Source organism: Anomalospiza imberbis, chromosome 5 (genome assembly GCF_031753505.1).
Source record: "Anomalospiza imberbis isolate Cuckoo-Finch-1a 21T00152 chromosome 5, ASM3175350v1, whole genome shotgun sequence".
In the NCBI taxonomy this organism is placed as follows: Eukaryota; Metazoa; Chordata; class Aves; order Passeriformes; family Viduidae; genus Anomalospiza; species Anomalospiza imberbis.
The window spans coordinates 67,829,150-67,855,556 of record NC_089685.1 but is presented as its reverse complement, the minus strand read 5'-3'; the positions used below and the strand labels follow the sequence as shown (position 1 = coordinate 67,855,556).

General features: G+C 41.2%; 1 protein-coding gene across 11 annotated transcripts in view; it reads right to left on the bottom strand.

Annotated features, from left to right (window-relative positions):
* Positions 1–25,794, bottom strand: part of WNK1 (WNK lysine deficient protein kinase 1) — a 99,860-nt gene extending 74,066 nt beyond the window's left edge. For 4 of the 11 annotated variants that reach the window (XM_068191744.1, XM_068191746.1, XM_068191745.1 and 1 more), the window contains exon 1: positions 24,175–25,790. In XM_068191744.1, the coding sequence (XP_068047845.1) occupies positions 24,175–24,948 (774 nt within the window). In that variant the 5' untranslated portion in view covers positions 24,949–25,790. Of the gene's footprint in view, positions 1–24,174 lie in introns of all 11 variants that reach the window. The other 7 variants (XM_068191749.1, XM_068191752.1, XM_068191751.1 and 4 more) reach the window with 5 other exon arrangements.
* Positions 25,795–26,407: the final 613 nt, after the last annotated feature.

Below are 26,407 nucleotides of genomic sequence, written 5' to 3'. Positions count from 1 at the left end.
ATAGGCTTGAAACAGTTACACGTTTTTAAGGTTCCTGATTTAAGGTAAATAGTTGCTGTAGGTTTCCACTTACACAAGGTATTAAAAACGCTTTAAGTTTCAGGAAACTACACAAGCAGTCAACCTAAGCGAAACACTGAGGGATTATTCCCATTGCTTATCAGTTTCCTGGTGAAAAGCATCTGCCTTCTGAGTTTTTCACCACTGGTTATGTGGAAGGCAAAGGAAAATGTGTAATTGATTTGATAACTCTCTTCTGTGTTTGAATTTCTGGCATTTCATGCACTACAATAGTAGCTCCATAGAAAATTCATTGGAAGATGAAGTTAATTTGTTAGAAACACAAAAAATACAAGTGCTTCTTGTCCTTTCCATTAGAATTGTTACAGTTAAATGATGCAGCAAATGTACGCAACTCTACTTACACTGCTCAAGTGTTAGAAATTAAGAAACAAATTATGCATAACCTGACAGATAACTGATGGTAGGAGGAGGGAAAGGAGGGAAATGAAACTCTAAATGATCAAACAAAAGGAGGACAGAAGTCTTCATCAGTCACCATTTAGTCTGAGTAAGTCAATTATACATATCCTGAAAGAACTTGTACTTGTACTTTATCTTTGTCTCAACACAGAAGGGGAAATACCTGCAAACTACAGCCCACATTTGTGACCAAAAGATTCCAGCACCACTCCCCACTTTATCCTGTGATTGTCTCCGTTTTGATGAAGCTCTGACTCACCACCACAGAGCAAGGGGCAGAACACCAAGAATTCTGTTCCTGCGATGTGCTCACTTTCCTGCTTTTACATTTGCAGTAGCCCCTGTGCCTCCAGTAGCAGTAGCAGCATCTAAGACACCTGGTGGCAGTAATGTCATGGACTTTTAACCTATCTTTGAAGAGACATCCTCAGCAAGAGTCTCCTGGGAACAGAAAAGGTATCAGAACTGATGTCTCAGCCCGCTTGCACCAAGTTCTGGCATCATTGCAAATACAATCTCCATCACAAACACAACAGCAGAAAAACACTAACAGTAGATGAGAATGTTTCTTCTTTATGTAAGGTCACCAGAGTCTTGAAAGTACGCTTCCCAATAAAAAAGTTTTTTTGTTACAGTAGCAGTGTGGGAATCTTTATTTTCAGCAGTGCCAAAGGTGACCACACTGCTGAGATATTGCACTTGGATACCATTTGCAATGGTCAGTGCTCACCAAAGAGGTACAAACACACAGCTTCCAAAAAATTCAGCCAGTGTAGATTTTTAGGTTACTGCTAAAATTTTAAGAAGCATTCATAATTTGTACAAACGAAGTCTCTATTGGATGCTTGCTTTCCAGAGCTGTGTTATGTGTGAATATACACATTAATACACATCTGTACTACTCCTCTCCCCAGTCTCACAGAAAGTTGGCTGAACTCAAACCTGAGCCAAATACCCCTTCTAAAGAAAACAATGATTGAGCCGTACATAATCTAATCAGAGTACATTAAATTCCATACTCATACTTTACCAAATCAATTATGTATTTTCCTTTGCTCTCCACAAAATCAGAAAGCAAAAAAAAATTTAAACAGTAGATATGAAACCTAAAGCTTAGACATGACCTCCTCTGGAATGTTCCAGGTCCTCAAGAATCTGGACTAAGAATGGCGAGCAACTGTTTAGGCTTCAGTCATTTCTATTCTAGGGTTGCTCTAGGCAGCATTTGTGTTTCCTTACGTAGAAGTCTGGAGCGGGGTGGGGGGGAGGAAGATGGCTAAAAGATTTATTCAATTTATCCATCCTGACAGGCTGAACATTAAGGGACAGTAATCAAAATGCTGGGTTACACAAAAATAATCAGTAAAAGAACAGAGAGCTCATCTATCTATTTTCACTTTTAAATTGTTATTTAAATTGTTATGGAAGATAAATGGATAAGTTTGCTTTCTGATACAGTTCTCAACAAGGCTTATGTTTATCAAATATAGCTTAATAGAGAATTGAAGTGTTGGCTGAACTGAATCCTTGACGAGCTATTAACCAGCTGGACCATCAAGCCACTTGGCTCAGATGCCTCATTAAAAGTTTCCAAGTGCGCATCAGTTCACATTTTGCACTGAACTGATAGTTTTGCCAGTGAGAAGTAAGGTACATCAAATCACCTCAGTTTTATTTTACTATGAAAACCCAGTTCTCCACTCAGGGGGGACAATACTTCAGGATAAAAAGCCTTCCCCACAATTCATTCTGGTGACCTCACAGATTTATTAATTCAATGCATTAGAAGTGCAATTGTAGTTTTTTGTTTCATGTATTTCTGTATGGCTCAGAGTCCTTTTATGAGTAGTTGCATGTCTAGAACATTAGGGTAAACCCTTAAATGCTTCTGATAAAAGCAAACCAATTTAGAAAATCAAAAACATATTACAATTCTTCATCTCCTATTCTTCACAAAGTTAATGGCAAACAAGAAATGGTACCTATAGCCACTTTCCAGCACGCTGGAAAGTTGCACCACTGTGCTGGCTGGAAAACACGCAGGAGTTTCAAGATGACTGCAAGGATTCACTAATAGTGAGCACACTAAGGGTTCAGAAGAACTAGACAAGTTCTTGTGCCTCTGAGCAGCTCCCTTGCAAAAATCTCAGCATAAAGCCTAGAGACAAGCATCAGATCAGCCTTCTCTGCCCCCCACACTCCTCCAGTTGTAAAATAAACTCACATCAGCCTACAGTACACATTGGCTTTAACACGGGTATACACATTATGTTTGCAGCCTGGTTACCCTACAGCAGTTATTCTTCCCAGCTTCCCTCCTTTTCCTGCAAACACATCCAAAAAAAGTACTTCATTTAATTTACAAAACTGTGGATTACTATCAGTTATGACAGGATGACATATGAAGTGTAGGCCAAGTACTGGCAGCCAAGAGAAAATCCTTACAACAATCACTAGAGAACTCCATGGCAGACATCTCTCATTCAGAGATCCTTCAGGGATCCATGAAAAATCCGCAAACAAAAAATGGCTAGGTGTTCTGCATGTTCTTGCAGGACAAAAGAAATCAAAAAGAGATCTCCTGTAGGGAAAGACTAAAGAGATCCAGAAACAATGAATCTTAAGGGGTGACCAAAATTTGTGTTCTAGATGAGAACTCAGAAATACTTTGCAAAAATACCAGTACTAGCACTAGCATTTCATAAACACGAAAGTCCTAAAACACATTGGAGAAGCACTTTCAAATTTTTTTAAGCATAATTGGTGTTAAGTTTCCTGCGATCTACATAATGCCCATCTTCACCTCAGGGTTCTCATGAAGGGAAGCATTAATAATTCTTCCATGCTTACTCATAGACTTCCACAATTATACCATATACATCAGAGACACTTATTCCATCAGCACACTGTGTACACCTTTCTTGGCTAACACCATACATGATCTGCATCTAAAAAGTTACTCAAAAAGTCACAAATATTTCAGATACTACCAAATGAACCCCTAGTATTTTAATTTATGAATATGTAAATTTAAAAATATGCGTAGTCTCTCACAGAGCAAGGAATTTGAGTTGAGTCAGGAGAGAGAAAACACTCAAATTTTAAACAGTGGACAGTGGTAGGACGAACAACCAAGAAAACTGGCATGATGAAGCATACTCTGCCATCCAGAAGCTTAACTGGCTTTGCAATTCAATCCTGAACTATTTTAAAATACATTAAAATATAAGAGAAAACATGGTGTAATTGAAATGCAGTTGAAGGGACCACTCAGCTCCTATTATCTAATGAAATACAGGATACAACACATAAAAATAGCCAGGGTTTTGCTGTATTCTAAATCAAAGTAATAACATGCACAACTTGGACACAGAAGTACTATTTTTACAGAGGATGAAAGGGAAAGAAAAACAAATCCACACAAACCCTTGAAGCGTTGGATTGACCGGCAAGAAAAGCCATTAGCAACTAAAATTCAGCATTGTCAAATAGGTGAGATCAAAGTATCAAAAGAGTAATCTTGAAAGGGAGACAAAACACACAGCTAAAAAAAAAAGCACTAGATGAAGTTTAAGATGAACAGTTAAGACATCTTTTCCCTTGGAATTTGGGAACTACATACATAGTACTCCCACTGGCAAGGCTATGCTGTATTAATCCAAGCATTTTTTCCAAAGAATACTACTGGGAATATCCCACTCTGCCAGAAGACCAACCATGACCTAGAAGGCCTCAGATACTCAACACGTTATCTATGAATCAGCTATTCAAAATGCTACAGCTTTTCCAAAAAGTCTGTTTCTCATTACATTGTGCTTTAGTCACATACTGTCTGTCCTTGGTCTGGTGCCACTTCATTTCAATTGTTTGAACAGGAACACTGGAAGGAATTTCTTGAAGACAAACTATAATGCCTGTGCATGCTATGGTCCAAGGGGCCTGCCTTAAATAGGTCATCACAACCTGTAAACAGGCTTCTTTGTTTTCAATTTGCCTCCTACTTTGTCCTACTGAAGAATTCTACATACAGTTCAAAATTCAGTTTAATTGTGAACTAAAGCACTTTATCCAAAAAACCACCAAAAAGCATTCAAAACATTCAAATAATGTATCCCTACAGTGAAATTATCTAATATTCTGTACATCATATACAAAAACTACCAACTATTGATCATGTTTAACATTGAACAAGTTCCCTTAGCCAAAAAGGTTATCTGAAAACATTTTTAGCAGAATGTCTCTGACTGAAACATACTCAATGTGTTCAGCTAGTATGCACACACAAAAAAGCTATGGAAGCTGGAATTCAAAGGAAAGCAGTTTGTCACAAAAGCTGCTCTGGTACTGCATCCCTTCTTTCACTGGCAACAAGTACATTTCTGTGGAGATAAGAATGGGTAAGTAGATTTAAGATATTCCATATTTCTGTTTAATTTAAATTCCTTGCCCTGCCACACAACCTCAAACAACATCCCAGTAAAACCATTTTAATTAAGCTAAAGACAGTATCATAAAGATAACTGACACTTGAAGCTGGTTTTAGCCTGAAATCCACTAAATAGTACTTTAACAAGTACACAGGCTTGCTCTTGCTAGAAGGAGTCAGCCCCCAGTCTTGAGAGAACAACATAAGCCCCCTTTTTCACAGGGAGAGACAGGACACAGACCTCTGAACAGATGTCTAACAGAGCAGCCATATTCATTTTCAGAATAAGAACCTCCTGCCCAACTACCAGCAAGCAGGATGTGAGAAGAGGCAGGACAAGTCCACACAAGCAGCAGACTGAAAGCACCTGTGAACTAATTCTTTTGCAGTTCTGTTACTACTCCAGCATTTTCTTCCATTAAGTCAAAAACAATCCTAGAGCCAAAACAAACTTTGCAAAAAAATTCTAAGGCTTGAATGCTTATTATTAGAGACATTGATGAAAACCTCACCAATTCCTTTTAAAGACTATCAGGTAGCTTTGTAATTGTTTCCTCCTGAAGACCCCATCACTGCAATACAAAATGATTTTTCCACAGAATGGCTATGATCCACACACAGATCATAGTACTTTGGAGCGACAGCTGTGTGAAAATCTCTTGAGAACTGAATTCTAAGACCTCTTCTCGTAGGGGCTCGAAAGGTGGAAGTGTCATTAAGTAGTTTTAAAATCCTCAAAAACTTAAGAACATTTCTAAGATAATGTTCTTGCTATTACCACAGGGGTTTTTGTTTATATTTTGTTTCTTAGTCTGGGCCCCTGGAACTGAATTATTTCAAAGGAAACAGAGGGAAGAGACAAGGACTTTAATCCTTGTTCTATAATTGCTTACTAAAAGTGAGGGCCAAATGGAAGCACCTGTAATTGCAGCACCTCAGAATTATTGGAAAGTGGCTTCAGTGGGCAGCAAATTAATATTACAGTACAGAGCAGCGAGTGTTAAAACCCAAAACTTATAATTAACAGCACCATCTTCAGTTGAAATGTGAAAGGACAAAACCAACAGACAATCCAATAAGCAGGAGCTGGATAGATGAATCACAGTCTCAGAGTTACAGTCCTATCTTCAAAGCAGGCTGAAAAATTTATGAACAGGCATTTTCAGAATGAGTTGCAACATATCTGTCCATCAGAAGCAGACATTCCCCCTTGTGATTTCACTTTGCAAGTAATAAAATCCAGACTGCACTGCAAAGAACTGCAGTTCCCCTCCCTTGCCTGCTCTTGCCCTGAGCACTCCGGCTACAGAGGCTGAGAGGGTTTTGATGCTATTTTAATCTCTCCTATGCTTCCAACACACATTGGATCTCACACATCTTTCTTGTAATTTCCTATTTCAAAGCACACTCTCTCAGAGAGACCTGGTCCATACTCTAGGCACCTTCTGCTGAAAGTTCCCACAGCCATTTGGTTTGGCTCTGTCTGCAGAGCAAATTCATGCTCAACACAGACCAAACTGAGATAGCTTGAGCACATTCACCACACTGAACTGCTGACTCAGTGCAAATGACTCCATTTCAGAATTAGTCACACATGTGAGTATGTGAGGTGGAAACAGAAATTTATGCCACTATGAACTCTTCTTATCTCAACGACTTCAGTATGCTTGTGCCTAAATAAGGATTTCACAAGAGATCTACTGGCAATCATCAGGCTTGTGCAAACAGGATGCTTTTCCATGACAGGCAGTGGAATGGGATGGTATTGTAAGAACACAGTGAAATCTTAAGATCGTAGAAGAGATTGTAGCTTCATACCAAAATTATCAGAGTTATACCCAGAATTTCATCTTTAAAATTGAAGACAACAATACTGAGGCAATCCAGGGGATAACTGCCTTTTCCTATTATGCCCTCTTGCCACTCCTTCCTTCCAGAACACGATTTCAAGTTTTCACTTCCCAGGAAAGGCAAACAACATTAGACATAGCACAGACCAGGCTCTGAGCTAATTAAAAAGGAATTCCCATCCAACATTTTAGACACTAAATACTAAAACAAAACTAAAAACAGTCAAGTACTACTCTGATTATAGTTATGTTCAGCTTGTTAATAGAGTTTTTGCAGTTGTTTCATTTATATACATTTCTTTGGACTTTATCTTCCCCTCCTTCTGTACAATCATGACTTCTAGCATAAAAAAGGGAACAAAAATAACACACCACAAACAATTCTCTAACTCAGCCATCTGTGTAACAACACTCTTTCCTGGTAGCTGTTTTACTTAAACCCTGAACATCAAGAGTCCAGCCTGATGTGAAAAATCCAAAAGGTATTTAAAAGAACAAACTATAAATATACAAAATTCTACATTTTAGAATACATTGGACAAAAAAGAATAAAAAAAGGATTTTTACCAAATCTGGTAAAAACCAAAGTTATATATTCCATTCTTTCTAAACCATTTTTCCCCCTCAAAGCTCATAGAAAAGCAGACATTTTGACTAGGGCATTTGCTTTTAAAATAACACAAAATTCATCTTTCAAGATCTGAATTGATTACAGCTAAAGTAATTTGAGCAGTGTATTTTTACAGATGCTTCCTTCAGACAAATTACAACACATTGGTACCAAAGCTGCTTCTCCATATCTGACTACTGAGATTAACAGCTGCAAAGTCTGCTGCTTGTATAAATAGAGAGGCTGCTGTTCCACAAAAGATTTTCTGCTTGAAAACTTCAATTCCTATTTCTCCAGAGAAACTTACAACATGATGAAGCAAGCCATTTCTGAGGATATGAAAACTTCCTAGCTTAAACAGTTTCAACACAAAGAAGTGAACTGAATTACATTGTACAGCTTTGTACCCTGCATTTCCCATCCTGAGGGTTTGACTGCCACATCCTGTACAAAAGGCAATTATATATTTGTGAAACAAAGCCAACACATTGAGTAAATTCAACAAATTGCTTCATACAGCATCGTACAGATGGTGACACAGATTATTCACAGACTAGAACATGGATCAAGTCTTCAGAGTTTAACAAAAGGTTGTTTCCAAGTAAGTCTAATCTAGAAAATGTCACTTCTTTCAAAGCTTTTTGATCTGAAAACTCTACTCGGAAATATTTCCTCAGCTTAGAGAAAACACACCTCTCTCAACACTGCTTTTAGGTCCCTGCTTCACAGCTCTCAAGTATAAAAAGGTGCAGTAGATGCAATAAAGCAAGCATTTTTCTCTGAAGCACCTGTAACAGCTTGGCTGAAGCTTCTTAAACAATTACGATCAAGACACACATTTGGCTTGAAAATTTGCAGCCCAGGTAGTGAAGGCACACACCAGCTGGGTAACTGAGAACAGGCTCTTGTGACAGCACTCAATCTGAAGTGGTGCTGCCCAAGTGATGCTGAAATGTATTAGTCCCATGTGTACCAATAAAGAATTTAAAAGCAGATGACCACTATGTAATTATAGAGCATTACCAACACACTTCTTCCAAAGACAGCTTGTAAAATTACAGAGCATTACAGAGCTGCAGAATGAACATGAAAGACAAGTGCTCATTTTCATACTTTCAGAAGAAGTAAAGTGAGTATCAGCTGACACATTATGCCAACTGATGGGTGGTAATGCAAAGAAATTCAGTCATATGGAGCTCATCAATAATTTTAACCAACATTTTAGGCATCGTCACCAAGTCTCAGACTGAACATTCAAATATTAAATTGCTGTAGCAGAATTTTTGACAGCACACAGAGGGGCTGCAAAGTAAGCAAGATGTCTCCTCATATCACTTCACCCAAGAAAGTCCCCAGAACAACTTCCTTTTGGCAGCTTCATTTCACTGCATCCAATGCTTGGATTTCCAGTTACTCAGCATGAGAGCACACCCCTCTAATGCTTTTAGAATTAAGTTACTGAAAAGACCTACTAGCAACTATTGCTTCACTTGCAGAGCCTTTTCTGAGTGAAAACAGAAAACTATTGATGCACTTAGTTTGCCTTTTCTAAAGCCCAACACTCCCAACACAGCATGTTAAGTTCTGTAATTCCTTTAGTAACTCCAGAAGGTGTTTTCTATCCAAAGCTCCACAGCTGCAATACCCAAACTGGATCCACAAGTGATCCAGAAAGATAAGTTCATTGCTTAGGAGAAGACAAGAGGAAACAGCAAGGTAGGAAACTTGACAACACATCTTCTTGACCCTCAGAATCAAAGAAAAACCACACTTAATGTCCACAGCCTATAAGGCATAACAGGTTAATGTTGTCCCAAATCAGTAATAACTATGGAAAGTGGCTGCAGTGGGAAGCCTTCTTCTGTCCTTAAGTTTCCCCTGCATCCCTTTTTTCAGGGAAGCTGGCATACTGTCATGGAATAATCAGCTGGTTCCCTATAGTTAACTTACACAATATCATTAGTGCTAGTCAGACACTGAATTAGAAACAGGGTTACAAAGCAGATAAACCAAGATTCCTCATCCAATCAAACTTTTTTTCCATCGACGCTACAGCAGGAATCGCTAGGAACATAGACAAAAACAAAACTCATTACAAGGATTTCAATAGGAAAATGATAAAAACAAACAAACAAGAAACTACAACCAACACCAAAGTGTGATTATTTGGAGTCTCCAAGTTATACCATCACCAGTCACAGTCCTATTGGTTACTCTGGGCTAATGTGGGCCATGTGGTTGGACATAAGCAATCTCTGTACTACCACCATTCAGGAAAAACTAAAAATCTAACAGTGCAACAGCCACAGATGCCTACAATAAAGTGAAACTAAACTGATAAAAAGGGAAATTAATTCAGCACTGTTTCCACAATTAGACAGTCAACCCCTCTTATCTTTGATGAATGTGTCCCAGGATGTGCCAAAGTGCACAGCACCACGACCTTTGATCTCTGCTTGACACAAGTCATCAGTCAGGGCTCAAGATATTTTGCTATCCCAGTACGTGTGACAGACTGTTCAAACCCCACAAAACACAGCCAGGCCAACTGCTGTACTTGCTGCTTTTGAGAGCACACACTGATGACTCCCAGATTCTCAAACTGTAAACCTGACAAAAAAGTACAAAATAACCACCCACATGAGGTTCCAGATAAAAGACTTCCTAGTTTGCTGTCACCAAAGCAAGAGATCACATGCCAATATACAGCTGAAAAAACACCAACATTTATCAGAATATGAACTATCCCAGACAAGTTATTTAATAGAAAGTCAGGGAACAGGGAAAACTGAAGTCCCTCATGATTTCAAAGAAAAAGCCCACACCTTTTAAAAGGTGTATGTATCTCCACAAACACCACCAATATGTCAAAGGAAAGCACGCTCTCTCTTCCCGGCACCTAGGCCAACTGCATGGATTCAAACACAAGAGGAGTTTTCCACTGAAGAAGGCATGCACTTCACAGTCCACAAAATCCACATTAAAAGACTCCAGCATAGGTTCAGCCTCCCTAACTCCCACTAAACTCCCCAAATCTGTAGAGCTGCAATCACTTGTTTAGAGTGGCTGCATGGGCTTCTATGGCAGAGGCACTGCATTAATGAATTCAAGCTGGAAAGCATTTCTGAAACACAATGCACTGGGAAGCACAAGTGAGATCTCTGCAGCAACTTAACCAGACAGTGGTGGTTTTTTTTTTTGGTTTTTTTGGGGTGTTTTTTTTTTTTTTTTTTTTTTTTTTGGGTTTTTTTTTTTTTGGGTGGGTTGTTTCAAGGGGTTATTTCTTGAAGCCCTGCAGAGACTAGGAACTAGCAGTGTGGTCAATTGCATTTATTGTTCTGTTGTCTAAAAGCACAGACATGAAAAATGTCTTAGCTGCCCCTTTGAACAAGAAGGCTTTTCAGAGCAATAGGCACAATTCCTCTCAAGGTTTGAGAAACAGGTGGTTTCACTAAATCATGGTGAATTTCTCCATTTGTTTATGGTTTTCAACAGTCTGTAGTTACTGCAAATTTTTGTTTCCTTTCTAATTCAGTTTCAGTCCTATGCAGTCTGCATTAGTAAAGAACTACAATCTTGCTTTACATAAGTTTACTGCAGAGAAGCTATTTTAAGTTAACAGCCATGCCCATTCTCCCACTAAAGTGTTTTTTCAGTCATGGACTTAGCACTCAACATTTTTTAATAGTACTTTGTTTCACATTATGCTCAGCAGCCCATGCAACACATGACATTTTGTAACCAAATCGCCAATGGCCATTGGCAAACTTCCCCACCCCTCCCTTTCTCAATATTATTGGAACAAATGGCCGTATTTGCAGAAAAAACCCTCTGCAACCTGCAAAATCAAGTTAACCTCCTTAATAATTTGTGTCAAGTAGATTTACTACAACTTTCATTACACTCAATTCACTACTAGCCAGAATCACATAGGTGCTTCAGGTTTTTTTGCCAGAAATAAGTATTGAAACACAGACTGAGGATTATCGACCAGCGGTGATATTCTGGATAAATGTTCTTACCTAGTAAAACTACAAAAGCAAAGGAGACTCAGAATTCAGAACGATCCTTTAGATACTTTAGAAACACTGTCAGTAGAATGCAGGATCACTGGATGAAACATTTTCATGTTTCAGCCTAGGAAGACATCTGTAACACTCTAGAAAAAAAATTTAATTTCACCTGAAAAAAAGGATTTCACATTTAAATGGTTCACCTTCATCCTTTCTTCTTTAATTGGGCCTTGGACTATTTCTAACATTTTCATGGGACAGCTTTATTTCAAGTTAGAGTAATGCTCATGGCCCTCTAAACAAACAATTTGGTCACCAACTTATGATCCCAGTGACTCCTGATAGACTAACAGCTGTTGGACTGAATAGTTATACATGAAACAACTGATGTATTTCCATCTGGTCTTTATGACAAGAGGATGACTATATAAAATGGCAAATCACTACTGCTTCCAAAAAAACTTGGGGAAGAGGAAAGGGAAACTGCTGAGCTGGACTGCCCTTGACCCATGACAAACAGACAACTCAGCTGTCACTTATGTTTTGCTCATTTGAGTAGCTGCAGAAAGTGTATCTGAAATGAGACACCCTATTCAGCTGAAGCTCAATCTAGTCCATGGATTTTTCCCCCTTCCTGGAAAGAAATTTGGCTTGAGAAGGGGGAAGGGAGAAGTCAAGAGTATAAAGCAAATTCCCAAGAGAATAGTAAGCACATTTCCATGGATAAAATTGACTTACCAGCTGGAAAATCTAAGTTTGGATGAGGCAGTTACAGGAGTCAAAGCTTAGATGCGGTTTTTAAACTTGCTTTTACATAGGGTAGCTGAACACAGATAACAAAATCTGCTTCATTCCAGAGTGCAAGAGGGAGCAGGGGGAGAAAATAAAATCCTTGTTTTGCCAGATGGCTTATATTGGGACCATGGGAGGATTCAGGAAGGCCAAGGTTAGAAAATAAAGCAAAAAATGACATTGGCAATGACTGATACACTGTTTTGTTGGAGGAGGGAGAAATGAGGATATTTCCTGAACAGGTAAAAAGCAAGAACAATTACCATTCCCACACAGGAACAAGAGAAACAAAAGATACCATTTCCCTGAATATTATTGCCAGAGAAGATAAGGACAGAAGGCAAAGGGAAAGTGGAAAATAGCTCTCTACATCATCAACCAACTCATTCTTTCCATTCTAAATTCCAGTGCCAACTTCCTCAGATTTCATATCCCTCTTAAGCGACAAATTCTACATAAAACATCGCTACATTCACAGCCTGCTGCTTTTTAACTGCAGTCATCCACAACGACTTAGTTAAGACTTATCAGTTGTGTCACTACCTGGTAGTTATCAGCTCTGTATTTAACGTAGTTGCGCTCCTTCAAATTCTACAGTTACTCAAACCGTGTGTCGTGTGTTGCAAAAAGTTATCAAGACCAGAAGTTGAGCAATACACAATTTTGGACATGCTACAACAGCACAACCACACATCATAAGCATACTTCAGAAATTTGGTATTATTTTATAAGCTGCCACATTAGAAGCCACAACTGTTTTCTGACAGAGGTCAAACCACTGCAGAACTGCAGCAAAGCAAACCTTCAGCTGAACAATCCAGAACAAAAACCAGCAATCTGCAGTAATAGTAAATGACAGAGCCTTCCACAAAAGAATTTTGGGAATTATTTTGCTGATGTTGAAAGTACAGCCAGCTGCTTTAGCACAGCTGATCCTGGCTTACTTCCTTTGGTTAGCCCAACCTAATCTAAAGCTACTTAAGCTTTCTTCACAAAACTGAACCATTTCTTTCCTTCACCATTTGACATAATCACTGTTCACACTACTGTTAGTTTTCCTGTATTCCAAATCAGTTCATCATCCATTTCTAATTCGTAACCCAATCACTCATATGGTTTAGAATCCAAGGATGCCTTCTCCCAGAAGCCAACAAATAACAGATTTTTACAGTACAGGTTTAGCAAGCAGAAACCATTTATAGCTTGGGTACATTGGGAATTTTCACAAAATCTCTACAATTGGAGCAGCAAGACTATAAAGTTTTTCTCATGCTTGTTCAACTCCACACTTCAGACCAATTCAACTACATGTCTTAGAAAACTGATCCAGAAGACCTTCCAGAGCAGTTAGTCATCTACCCACCAACTAGGCCACAGATGCTGGTTTGGGATAACTGCCTCTCCAGTTTAAAAAAAAAATTCTTTCAAACACTTAAATTATGGTCACAAAGCTTTTCAAAGACAAAATGTGCACATTCACAATCTACTACAAAATACTAAAAAATCCACAGCAAATAGCAACAAAACGCTCAGCCTTACAGGCTGCTGGGTTTATGGAGCTCAAAGCCTGAATGCACCCATAAAATGCTTTTATCTGTTCATGAAAGCTACACAAATATTTAATCTGCAAAGAAAACACAAACTGATGTATATCCACAGTAGGTAGCTTACTCAATAAGAGATTACTAATCTAAGATTATAAAGGGAAGCATTTTGGCAAAAAGCAGGCAAGAAATCCACAAACTTCAGTACAAGTATTAAAGTAATACCTTCATGAACTAACCATTCATAGCAATAGGAACTCTCAGAATCAATTCATAGTTTTAAACTTGCCTGCTCCTAAAACTTTGAAATGTCATGTACATCCTAAGAAACAAGGTTTTTTTGCTGTTCCTCGCCTTTGTCTTGTAAATGCTATTTAACTCCCAAAGTTTGTTGGTAAAAAAACCCACTTAAGTCAACAATAAAAACAGATTTCAGACTCTCCAACACAAATAAATCAAACTTCAGTTTGGCTAGGTTTTCTGCGATTCGCCAAACTTTCAGAAAAAAGATTCCATACTGGATGGGAGGAAGAACATCACTTTTTGTGAACCACAGTCCCAAGATAAAAATCAAGGCAATTGGGTATTTTTCCTATCTGAAGTGTTATCATACACAGTTAGTCACATTCAGTTGCACTGAAATGCTGAAAGGAAACCTGAGTATGAAAGACAATTTGTGACCAATCTTCAAGTATGGAACACACACAATACCCTGTGGTGCTACAGCATTTAAGTCTTTAGCAGCAACCTTGAGGCTCTTCACTTTTTTTTCTTTTTTGTTCCTGAGGGTAAATACTGAGCCTCTCAGCTATGTTCAGGCTTGTATAAAGAGATCAGCAGAAGAAATCATACCTTAACTGGCTCACAGTTGCCATCAAGAGGCAAAACATTTCAAATTCAAGCACCCTGTGTAATTCACCACCACCTCTCCTGGCATGAAAAACCTAAATTCATTTCTGCTTTTGAGTCTGCAGAAAGAAGCTCAAGCTGCACATAAAGGAAGTAGAGAAAGCCACAGGAAGAAAAAAAGTAATTGTAAAACTAAACTTCAAGTCTTATTTTTGTATCATACACTTCTGTTGTTTCTCCCTTTTTAGCATACTCTTCCTGGCAAACCAAGTGACTGACTAAGCCCCAGATTATGACAAATGCAAATAAAAAGCCTGCCCTCAAAGGCCATTCTACATACTGTCAATCTCTACTTGTCTACATCTAGAAGGGGCAATATTAAAAAAAAAAATAAAAAAAAAAAAAATCAATCACTTCTCAGACAGTATTTCTTACAGTAGGATATTTGTCTGAATGGACTGCTTCAGGAACTCTCTACATCAGGTTTAGCCTCATAATGGCATTTTTAATTTAAGGAAGATGCATAGACTGAGTTCAAATTAGCTATAACAAATCACATTAACTTAACATCTTGCATTTTTACATCGATAACCTACATTTTCCAAATGAAAGCATACCATAAGCAGCTGAATTAAGACCAAGACAAACCAAAAACAGTTCTATGTTGGAAAATATTTGTTAGAAGTCTCATTTAAAAGAGGCAGATTTGAAAACAGACATAGTAACATTTTGCAACATTTAAGCAAAACCTGCTAGCGGCTCAGAAATTGCCATTAACAGATGCATATTACAAAAATTCAAATAGATTTCCAGATCCTTAAGATAATCAGTCTGGATTGCTGAAGCTTTTAATAGTAATATTTGGGGGTTATTGTTTACATGTCATCAGTCTATCCCAGGATAGAAGCAGTCAAAATACATTCAGACTGGGCTCACAAACTTGCCACCAGCAATCAGCATAGGAGAAGCAAGTCACAGTCCTCCTAAGCAAGGAAAACATCCAAGGAAAGCTGGGTAACCCTATCAGCTGGGTAGTTTAAACTATCACAAGACTACATTAACTGGCCAAAAGCAGACAAAATGCACATGGCTGTTGGTATCAGCTTGCTACTATATTTCACTTAGCAAAGCTGTTTCAGATTTTCCTCAGTTACATATAAAAAGACTGGTATTCCCGTTCTTTTCACATTCTTCTAAACGGTGAAATTAAACTCACAATGGCATAATTGGGTTTTTCCATCTTGACCTTTCTGCTTTCTGCCACCAGCCCCAAACCTGCTATCAGAACCCACTATCTTCAACTTCTGATGCAACGAAACTAGAAATGGCTGAAACATGCAGATGAAAGGGATGATCCAAAACAGCTAAATCGAAACAATATAACTCCTACCTCATATAAGAGGTCTAACAAAGCTTATTTCCCACACTGTCTGCTGTCTTCCTAAAGCAGGAGGAGAGCAGCTCAACAGGGACCTATTGAAAGGTTCTATCAGTGCCTGCTTGTCTAACAAAGGCACCAGGATCAGAACCACTCTGGGCTATGGCTCCAAACACAATTTGTGATGTGGATGCTACTGGAATCTCCAAAGCTTCCTCTTTGTTTTAATCATACTGGTAACATCTATGGAGCCCTGCTAACCACTTGCAAAATTAGAAGACCTGAAATGCACCACAGTGATCTTGTCCTGAGAACTCCAGAGAACTGCTGCCCATAGATTCCCAATAGATTAACCAGGTGACTTCAGAACCATGTTCTGAGGCACAGAGATCATGAAAAAAAATGGTATCACCTACATTTAAACACATTTATTCTGGTGTCGTTGACACATCACTTTGAAAGCTCATAAATATTTTAGTTACAAGGCCATCAAGTATACAACATCCTTTCTAAAGGACTTCTAGAGTCTAAGTGTATAGATAGTATTCCCAAAGATTCTGCTTAGACCTAAAATGGAAAATTCAAATCTAGCAGTTTGTCTCTGCGTGATTCAGAATGAGCTATCCTTGTAGAAACTGCTTACTGCTTTAGATGCATATTAATACTCACAAAGCCTCTGGAAGGCTTTGATATAACAACATAACACTAACAGTCCAATTTTTATCAGGCTGCCATTTCCTTTGTCAAAAAAATCACCTGAGAACACGCTAAATTATTTCTGAGCCAGGCAAAGTAACGCAGTGCTGCTTGGAATTCCCCAAGCAAATCTTGAAGCACTTCAGAATAATCTGGATATGTGCAATGTACCTGCCATCACCAAGTGAAAATGACAAGTGGGATGAAGTTCAGAAGTATGCCTAAGAACTGAATCTGAATTTTGGTCACTGCATTCCACCCATCACTTTATTCTGACTTTTTAGAAGAAAAGATTTGCCAATACCTGTGATGAACTTGCTGCATGGATCCTTTGGGTTAAGAGGACAGCATAGCACAAAACATTATTAACACAAAGTTTATCCTCTGCAGCATGGAGTTAAGGGGTATTCTGCAAGTTGGACCCACAAGACAAGACATGAGCAAGCTCCTTAGTATGACCTCAAGTGAGGCAGAGATTCCATCCTCATCACCCCTCTATTTCCTCCAGCTCTCCCAGAGGGAATGAGGGGAACTAAAATCACACATTGAGAAGTGCTGTATGACAATTTGTAAATATGCTGAGGAAACTAGAAATAGAGTAGAAAGAAGGATAGCCATAGTGTCTAGATCAAAAACATTCTAACACTGTTTAAGGTCCAATACACAGCCTAAATGATTCTCAAAATGACCTACAAGACAGTCCTAGGGAATGTTAGCAGCTTCCACAAAAATACTTATGAAGCCATAAAAACAGTCTTGTTCATTTGGACAAGAATTTAAATAACAGATTTTAAAAGATATGCAGATGGTTCATATTAGATAAAAGCCTTTAACTAGTCCAAGAAATCAATTTTCAGCATGACAAATCCTGCTATTTAGAATAGAAACTGTTCCAAGTGTACTGGAAGAGTGTTTTTCCAAGTGTGGTGCACACACATCATGATCTAGTTAAAGCCACAGTATCACTATCTGAAGTTTCAAGAGTCAAAACCAGAAACTTCCTACCATCTGTTATTAAAAATTAACACCACCACCAACAAAACCCACAAGCACATGCTAAGTCAAGAGAAAGTCCTATGCCCAGCTGCAGGAGCACTGCAAATTTACATGGTATTTGTTTTCTTTCTTTTAACTTAAATGTTACATCTATTATGTAGACTGACAAACTAAACAGAAAAACACTCAACTTTTATTCCAATTCAACCACTATTTGAAAGAACCAATTAGTAGTCTCAAAAAGAGGTTGGTAATCTTTAGAGGAAATGCGTGACAGGAAGCATCAAGAGTGCCACTGCTTAGCACCAGCTTTGTCACATGCAGCATGGAGAACCTGGGTGTCAGTCAGAGCTGTGATGTTTAACAAGCTGCTGCATGAAACAAAACCAAAGACAAAATAAGAAAAAGAACATGTGGCCCAGAGGGATGTTGCTAACCAAAAGGTATTGAAAACTGCACTGTACTGTGCACTGCATCCATGGAGACTACCACAGATCTATTACTGCTTGTTTTATTTATTACTCTGCTTGACAGCTCTCAAAGGATTCTATATAGGATATCTCCAGGGAGCTTTTATCAGGTGGGGTTTTTTTTCCCTTACAAAGAAAGATTATAGATCTGGTACTTTTCCTCAGCCCTCAAAAGTTTTGTTATGAAGCTAAGTGTTTTAAACCATAACAGCCCAAAACAAATCTCATTTAAGAGATTTAATTCTGCACCTCTCAAACCCACACAAACTGACAAATAAAAGCCTGTTTATTTCCATAAGAAATGCTGCATTTTCAGAATGTACTTATCCGATTATATTTATTACCTCACAACCAGACAGTTACAAATTGAACCACAGCCATCTCCAAAAGTGACACCCCTTTGAGGTAAGATTATTTTCTTAAGTAGAGGTCTGCAAACAGCTGCAGCTCCAGAATGTACTTCAAAAGCTCCCTTCTCTCTTTCAGGGTCACTTTTGTGAAGTCTGAGGGAGCCTGACCACTGTTTATACTTCTGCAGGTAATTAGCCTGGCTCCTTTCCCAGGTCATTTATCAAGCTGTCAATTGTATCAATTACAGCACAAACATTCAAGAATATGGCTGGGTTTTCATCTTTAGCTAAAGGAGAAGATTTCACATCAGAGATTTGAAGACCCTAAATACCAGTAATTTGTTCTGCCCTATGACATAGAAAACCAGCAAAAATTTAGACTTTACTGCACAAAATTTCAAGTTCCTTGCATATGCACACTTGTAAATCCAGCATCCTGAAAGTGCCATAAGCCCATTGTATACTTACAGCTTTACACATTTTACTTTCAGTATTTCACAATTTGTAGAGCTGAAAGCAGAAGAGATAATAAGGACAGCATGGTGTTGACAGATTGTCACATACCTTGATTAATGTACGTTTGTGACAATGACACAGCTGGCCCAGAAGCAGTCCCAAACAGGAGGCACACTGCTGCTGCAGCAACATAACTCTGCTCACAAACTAGTAAAGCATTATAAATACTGATGTGAGGTACAGGGTAGGCACAGGAGCCAACATACTGCATTAGACTTGATCTTCCAGTAAGTTTTAGAAAATGTGTTTTAAAATAATCAGAATTAAATCACAGTCAGAGCTTTCAAAGAATGCATATTTGTTTCAGGATATTGACTGTTTCTCCAGTACTAACAGAATGCAATCGTTTTCCAACAGTGCTTGAGAGACAAATTCCAGGTCCACACTTCTCAGCTTCCTCTTACTGCAGAAAGGTCTAGATCTGGTTTTCCATTTTGCTTTAATGTAGCTACATGATTGTGCATCAGAGCCAGCATCTCTGCAGTCAGGACTCCTAGTGAGCAATATGCAACCAGCTTTTTAAAAAGGAAAAAAAAAAACCAAAAACAAAAAAAAAAAAAAAAACCTACAGGATGCCACAGTTATGTGATACAAGACCTTTTTTGGTTTCCAGACTCTAATGTGCAACTTCTGAAACATTCTCAGCTCTGCCAGTCCAGAAAGAATAGAGAATTTTAAGAATTATACATTGACTTCAGCAAGCTGATATTTGTCATAATAAGTCTGCAGTGGAGTCTATACTCCAAAGTACAGAAACTGCATTCCATTGCTGTCTGCTGACCTAAAAATCACCATTAAATATAGCTTTAAGACTATGAGATAAAGATAGGCATCATTAAATCTGAAGTGTCACTAAAAGTGGAGCTATACATCACATCCAATCTACTTCCTGCACTGTGAGTTTTAAGTTAACATTGTTAGACTCAGAAAAACTCTGACAGATGGAAATATTATTTAGTACCTCGCCGTTTCCTGCTACAAAGTGTCACTTGCATTATCATTTTCACCTGAGTGCACTATAGAATCTCATGGTTCACATCCAGTTCTGGCATTATGCTTGTTCCAGCTAGTTTTTCATTGCTATTTCCTATGTAAGAAAAATCCATTTGTGAGCTGGAGTGTTTGTACAATACACACTTGGTTTGTAGCTAGACATCTGCTAGAGAACTGCACACATGTAACCTACACCAATTTATTACTCAGATGATTTATAACTGAAGGTAACCAAATTCACAGTCAGCTTTCCCTCAAACAGTAATGAGTACAACAAACTTTGTGCACCACTTTCACCTGTCCAACTCATTTCTTACCTCTGGAAATGGTGTTGCTTAGGGAGAGCCCTCCAGTTCCTTTCTAATCCTTCAGCAGCTCACGCGTTATGCAGAACAACCTGACACGGCACTGAAGCCAGAGTAAGAGTGGCAAAACAACACATCAGCAAGAAGGTTCACTCGTGAACTGTGGGTGCTGACTGCCCAGCCACCCTTTCTGTCAGAGAACACAAGGGACAGGAGCTCCCAGCAGACACAGTGCTGCTCTCCAGTGCACACCATTTACCAGGAGCACATTACCAACCAATGCAAATACCTTCATAATAACAGTTCATAGATAATGCCTCCTTTAAGAGAACACACTGCCCAAATGAAAGGTAAGTCTTCAAATGCCTCACAAATACACAGTTCAAAAGAGCCCAAGTTACCTCCACATCATCAAGCACATCCCTATTTGAAAAGTTACTAATTTGAATAACCCAGAGCAATAATTCTAGATAGAAGATTTTGCAGTCCGGCAAGTGACTGTACTAATCTGCACTGTTCTGTAAATCAGCAATTAAATGACAGTCCTGATTTAAAACTAACACAGGGACTCAGAGGGATGACAAAACAGCACTAAGATCTGGCTTTTGCAGCCAGTAATGTGACTTGCTACTTCTGGCATATGAGTATTACTTTGCAAACTTAAAGCATCATATTTTAGCCACAACATTACCTGAACTGTACAGAGGAGACAAACTCACTGCTCAAACACAATTTACAAAGATCACTTTTGTCAACGTCTACCTACTTAAAAACCCTTTAATTAGTAACCCTAACTACTACTTTAGTGAATTTATGAGATGTGCTAATGACAACAGTAGGAGGCACACTTGATTCAGAATAACTAGAGCTGAGATGAATACATACAAGGGGAATAAAAGTATTTGAAGGCCAACACTACACTAACAATTTCCTTGCAGCAACTGAAGCTGAGCGCTGGCACGAAGCAGTAGCTGCTGAGCTCTTCACAGCTCCACTACATTCGCAGCAGGGCAGGTATTTCACATTTGAACACCCACACACAGTATTTTAAAGTAGGTTCAGTAACAATTTGCTTCAAAGGGACAAGTCACAAAGTAAACTAGGATAGTCCACCAGCCACACTTTGTGTTAAGTTTTTGTAGGATTCAACAAAACTGACTCACAGATCCAGAAAACATAAAGAGCCAGGACCTTGGCTTCCTGGAGATACTAAGAACACCAGTAGGTCACCCAGTGAATTTCAGCTCTTCCCCCTTCTACTTCCTGCACAGTTCAATTTATCAAGCAGAAGGGGCAATTCAATTACAAGGCAATTCATGAGCCTTGAGGACATGAGCAATATCCTCCACAGTTTCACTAACTTGGAAACACAAGCTGCATTTCATAAACAGCACCTAAACTTCCTTTGAAAGGAAGTATAGTCATAGTCAGGTTTTGATCTTCATTGCTACAGAGCACATACAAAAAAATTAGGCATAGTTGCATTATTCAGAATTAAAAAGTCATTCTGCCAGACACCAACACAAAATCTTCAATAGTGATGTTTAGAAGACTCTGAGGAGGTGGGACACCTCAGATGCCTGAGAAAAACTGCTATTGCTGAGGAACATTATTTCAAGATAATTAAAAGTAACCATCAGTTAGTTAAGGTTACTGTAACACAGCATGAAAAAAATAATTCATATTTCCCTAATAAAATAATTATGCTTTGAAGGCTCAACAATCCTCAAACCATGGCATCCTGGAAAAAGAGTAACATCTAAGTTTCAGTCCATCTTTGTGAATGCAGATTTCATTCTGGTACAAATCACACATAACAAATATCAACTTGTCAACAATTTTCCTATATAAGACAATATACCCACCATCCCAATAAATACCAAGTTCCTCCTTTTCTTTCTAGTCACAAACAATAAAATGGGATTTCATCTTAGAATATTCTACTAGCTGTAGAGTCTAGCTCTTTCAGCAAATACTTCTAACAGCTATAAAATGTACATTTTAAAAAGCTGTTTTAAACTTGTCATTTCGTACTGTCTCCTGAGAGGAAAAACACAGCCTCTGGAATCGAGCTTAACTTAACCCACAAGGAACTCCTGCAATGCAGTTCCCCTCTGAGCAACACATCAAGTATTTCCCCCTTGCAAATATTTTCATTCAAGCTTTTTGCAACTTGCCAATTTCAATACTACCCATGAAATCCAGCAACAAATTGAAAGCCCAGCAATATGCCCTTTAAAAATGAGTTTCTTTAATAAATTCCTTCAAAAGTGGTGTTTCTTCAGACAGTTTGTCCACATGGTACAGATGATCATTAAGACACTTCAAGAGGCAACATTAGTGAAAAGCAACTGATGCCAAGATGACATTAGTTTCTGACCAGTAAGTGTGAAGATTAAAACAGTCTTCAGAGATTAAAGTCACAAAACTCAAAAATTGAAAAGATTAAAATTTCAAATAAAAGTCTTATAATTTTGACAGGTTATTAATCTCCTCACGATTCAAATTGCACAAGTAAAGCTTCAGCAGAGCCCAACACTTGAGTATTTTACTTTTAATTTAAAATCAATGCTGAAACAGGCCACCACAGCAAGTATGTTGCTAGCTTGCAGGGCACGCTGAAGGGTCACAGAGAAAACTGGAAGCTTTCTTACACAGTTAGTAAGCACAGAATAATGGCAATAACATAATGAACCAAGATACTGGTAGAATGCTTGAGCAACCATCCAGAAGCAAATATGAATTTAAATGAAGAAATCTTTTAATAAATTCCCTCAGCTTGACTGGAACCGATATACAAGTGCTTTTGAGAAAGTTCTGGTGCAGTTACTGCAATCGATCACTTGTGAGCCACTGACTGCTTAAAAGCCCTACAAAGAGTTTTGGGACTTTCACCCAATGCTCTTGTCTGCCCTAAATTGGATGGGAACACAAACAATAATAAAGATGTACTACATGAGCCCTTCTATGAATTGCACCAAAACCCTATACTAAAAAACAAACACTAAACCTTTTAACTTAACTCTGAGGCTTTGAAAACAAACCAGCACACCAGGTATTTGTTCCTGGTACTCCCAGCTCTTCCCACTTCTTTCCAGGTTGTTGCACAGCAACCTGCTCTGTTACACAAGCTGTGACTCGCAGGGAACTAAGGGTGTTCTTGCCATTCTTAGACTGGGCTCCTACAGAAATCTGGCTCTGCTCAGTCAAGAAACTTGATAAAAGAGCAGTGTCTTAGTCCAATTTAATCCACCAGCCATCTAGAAAGGCTAGACTTTAGGGCACTTTATAAAGCTTTGGAAAGAGAATTTCTTTCCCTTTCCCTGTTAACAAATATGAACCCTGGAAGTTGGAATGAAAAACAAAGCTTTGCAAAACTAAATGGTGTGATACACTGCATGACTTGTGTATATTCTAGAGTTACCTATCCCACAAGAATCCACTGCCACTACCTATGAAATGTCTGTGAAATTAATGTTTTCACATTTTTTTCCTAAGAAAAACACCTAAACAAATTCTGAAACATTAAGGATAGCTGAAGTCGACATTCACTTACACATCTTCCCTCAGCCTCCTTGAAGCTGTACACAAATGACTTTACAACCCTCCTTTCAGAGGCATAAAATGCAAGACACTATACAAAACAGAACTGTAGCACATTTTGTGATGATAAAGTTAAAAGACTCTTCAGAGAGCACAGTATTTAAAATAATTAAAAGGCAAACTGCCTCTATGGAAAGGATGCACCTTTTTTTCAAAGGACTGCCTCAGGTAAGGCTTGCAGTACCTCCCGAATTAAGCAGATCTCAAGCTGATGGGTTTTATCCCCTTTAAGCACAATGACTAGCACCTGGGAGAGTGACTGTGCTGTGATAATTCCCTTCTTTTATTTATTTATTTTACCTGTAGCTCGCACCAGGCAACTTCCACAGTGGTTTCAGTATCCAGTCCTTTATACACAGTTTTGAAAGAGCCTCTTCCAATCTCGATGTCAAACTTCAGGAAGCGGCCATCCGGGGAGATGCCCACTGCCTTGGTCTCCAGCTCTTCAATGTCTTCCTGCTGCGTTCTCCGCTCCTCAAATTCCCGGCTGGCAGCTGACAGGCTGCCAGCGACACTGGTAGGGGGTAGCGCAGTTGCCTCGTCCCCCTCCTCCTCCTCCTTGGGCAGCAGCGGGGCGGCATCCTTGGCGGCTGGGGGCTCCTCGACAGCCTGTCCTTCCAGGGGGAGCGGGGCGGGCGGCGGCGGCCGCGAGTCGGCCTCGGCGACGTTGACAGGGGCGTAAGGGGTCCGGCCGGCACCCGAGGGAGGGAACACCGAGGGAGCCGCGCTGCCTCCGGACACAGGGGCCGAGGGCGCTGCGGGCTGCAAGCTGGGCAGCTCCAAGGCCGTGGCGTTGGAGTCGCAGATCACACTCCGGCGGAAGAAGCGGTGCTCAGTGGCTGCCGCCCCTCGGCTGTCCTTGTCCATGGTGTGGCGGCGGCGCCGGTACTCCTCACTGCGGCCTCCGTTCCCCGGTCCACCGCCCTCTCCACCGGCGCCGGAGGCTCCGTGCTCGGCGGCTCCCAGCTTGTCTCCGACGGAGCTGTCCGAGCTGGAACCGTTCTTGGGCGGCGGCGGCGGCGGCACCAGGAAGCGCGGGCTCGGGGGGCCGCTGCCGGCGGCGTCCCCCGACATGGTGCCCCGGGGGAGCGCGGCTGTGGCGAGGCGGCGGCGGGAGGCGAGAGAAGGGCCGGTCACTGAGCGGGGAGCGCGCCCGGCCGCGGCTGCCGTTGCAGCTGCAACAGAGGAGGGTCCCAAGGGCTCCTCTCGGCGGAGCTGGGAGGCTGGGCCGGCGGGGTGGATCCCCGGTCAGCGTACGCATCCATCCTGCAGCGGGGAGCAGGGCAGCTGGGCCGACATGGAGCACCGGGAGCAGACACGGGGCGCTGGGTTGGAGTGGGGGACGGCGAGAGAAAGGAAAGCCCGAGCACCGGGGAGGGCCCCCGAGCGGGGAAACGCCGGTACCTCGCCGGTTGCAGTTACCCCCGGCGATGGAGAGAGAGCGGGGCCGGCCCGGGTGCGGGAAGGGGAGGGAAAGGGGCCGGGACGCGAGGAGGAAGCGGGGCGCAGGCCCGCACGCCCAGAAAGCCGCCGCGCTCAGTCACCCGCTTTCGAGCGGCAGAGGCCCGGGCAGGCCCGGGGCAGGGTAAGGGGTCCGGGGGGCTCAGCCCCGCCTCACCGGAGCGCCCATGGCGGCCGCGGCCTCTCCACCGCCCGGCAGGCGCAGCCACCGCCCGCGCGGCCGGGCCGCGCTCTCTCCAACAGCCGCGGCCGCCTCGCGCGGAGCCGGAAACCCTCCTCCTCCTCCCTCTTCTTCTTCTCCTCCTGCTACGGCTCCTGCTGCCCGCGGCCCACAGCCGCCGCTCCCCGGGGCCGCCGCTCCCCGGGGCCGCCGCCGAGCCGAGTCCGGGTGGCGCCCGGCGGGCAGGACCGAGCGCGGCCGCCCGGCGACGCCTCGGCGCTAAATGGCGACGGCGGGAGCCCGAACCGACACACGGTCCGGGGGGGAGGAGGGGCCGCGCCGCCGGCCACGCCCCGCCCGACGCGCATCGTCCCCTCCCCCCACCGCCGAGGCGAGGTGGCCGCTCCCGCCGCGCGCGGGGCACCATGGGAGCGGTAGTTTCCAGCGGCCGAGCCGCACCGCGGGAGCCGCCCGTGGATTCCCCCGGGATGGGAGGGAGGAAGGGAGCGAGGAAGGGAGGAGAAGAGGGGAGGGGAGGGAGCGACGAAGGAGGATCTCGGCGTGCGCCGAGGGCCAGGGGGCCGATGTGCTGTGGGGAAGCTCGTCCCGCGTGGCCGCCCCTTCCTCCACCCGCCCGTCAGGTGAAAAGGCATCAGGTCTGCTTGCACTGCTCGTTTCTTCAAGTCTCGTGTTACACCCACACGTTAAATATTTTGGATGTACACATTTATTTAGATATTGTCTACAAGTAGATAAACATATCTCACAGAATATCCCGAGCTGGAAGGGACTCGAAGTCCGACTGCCGGCCCTGCACAGGACATTCCCACCATCACACCGTGCGCCCGAGAGCGTTGTCCAAACGCTCCTTGAGCTCCTTGAGGCTGCTGCCGTGCCCACTGCCCTGGGGAG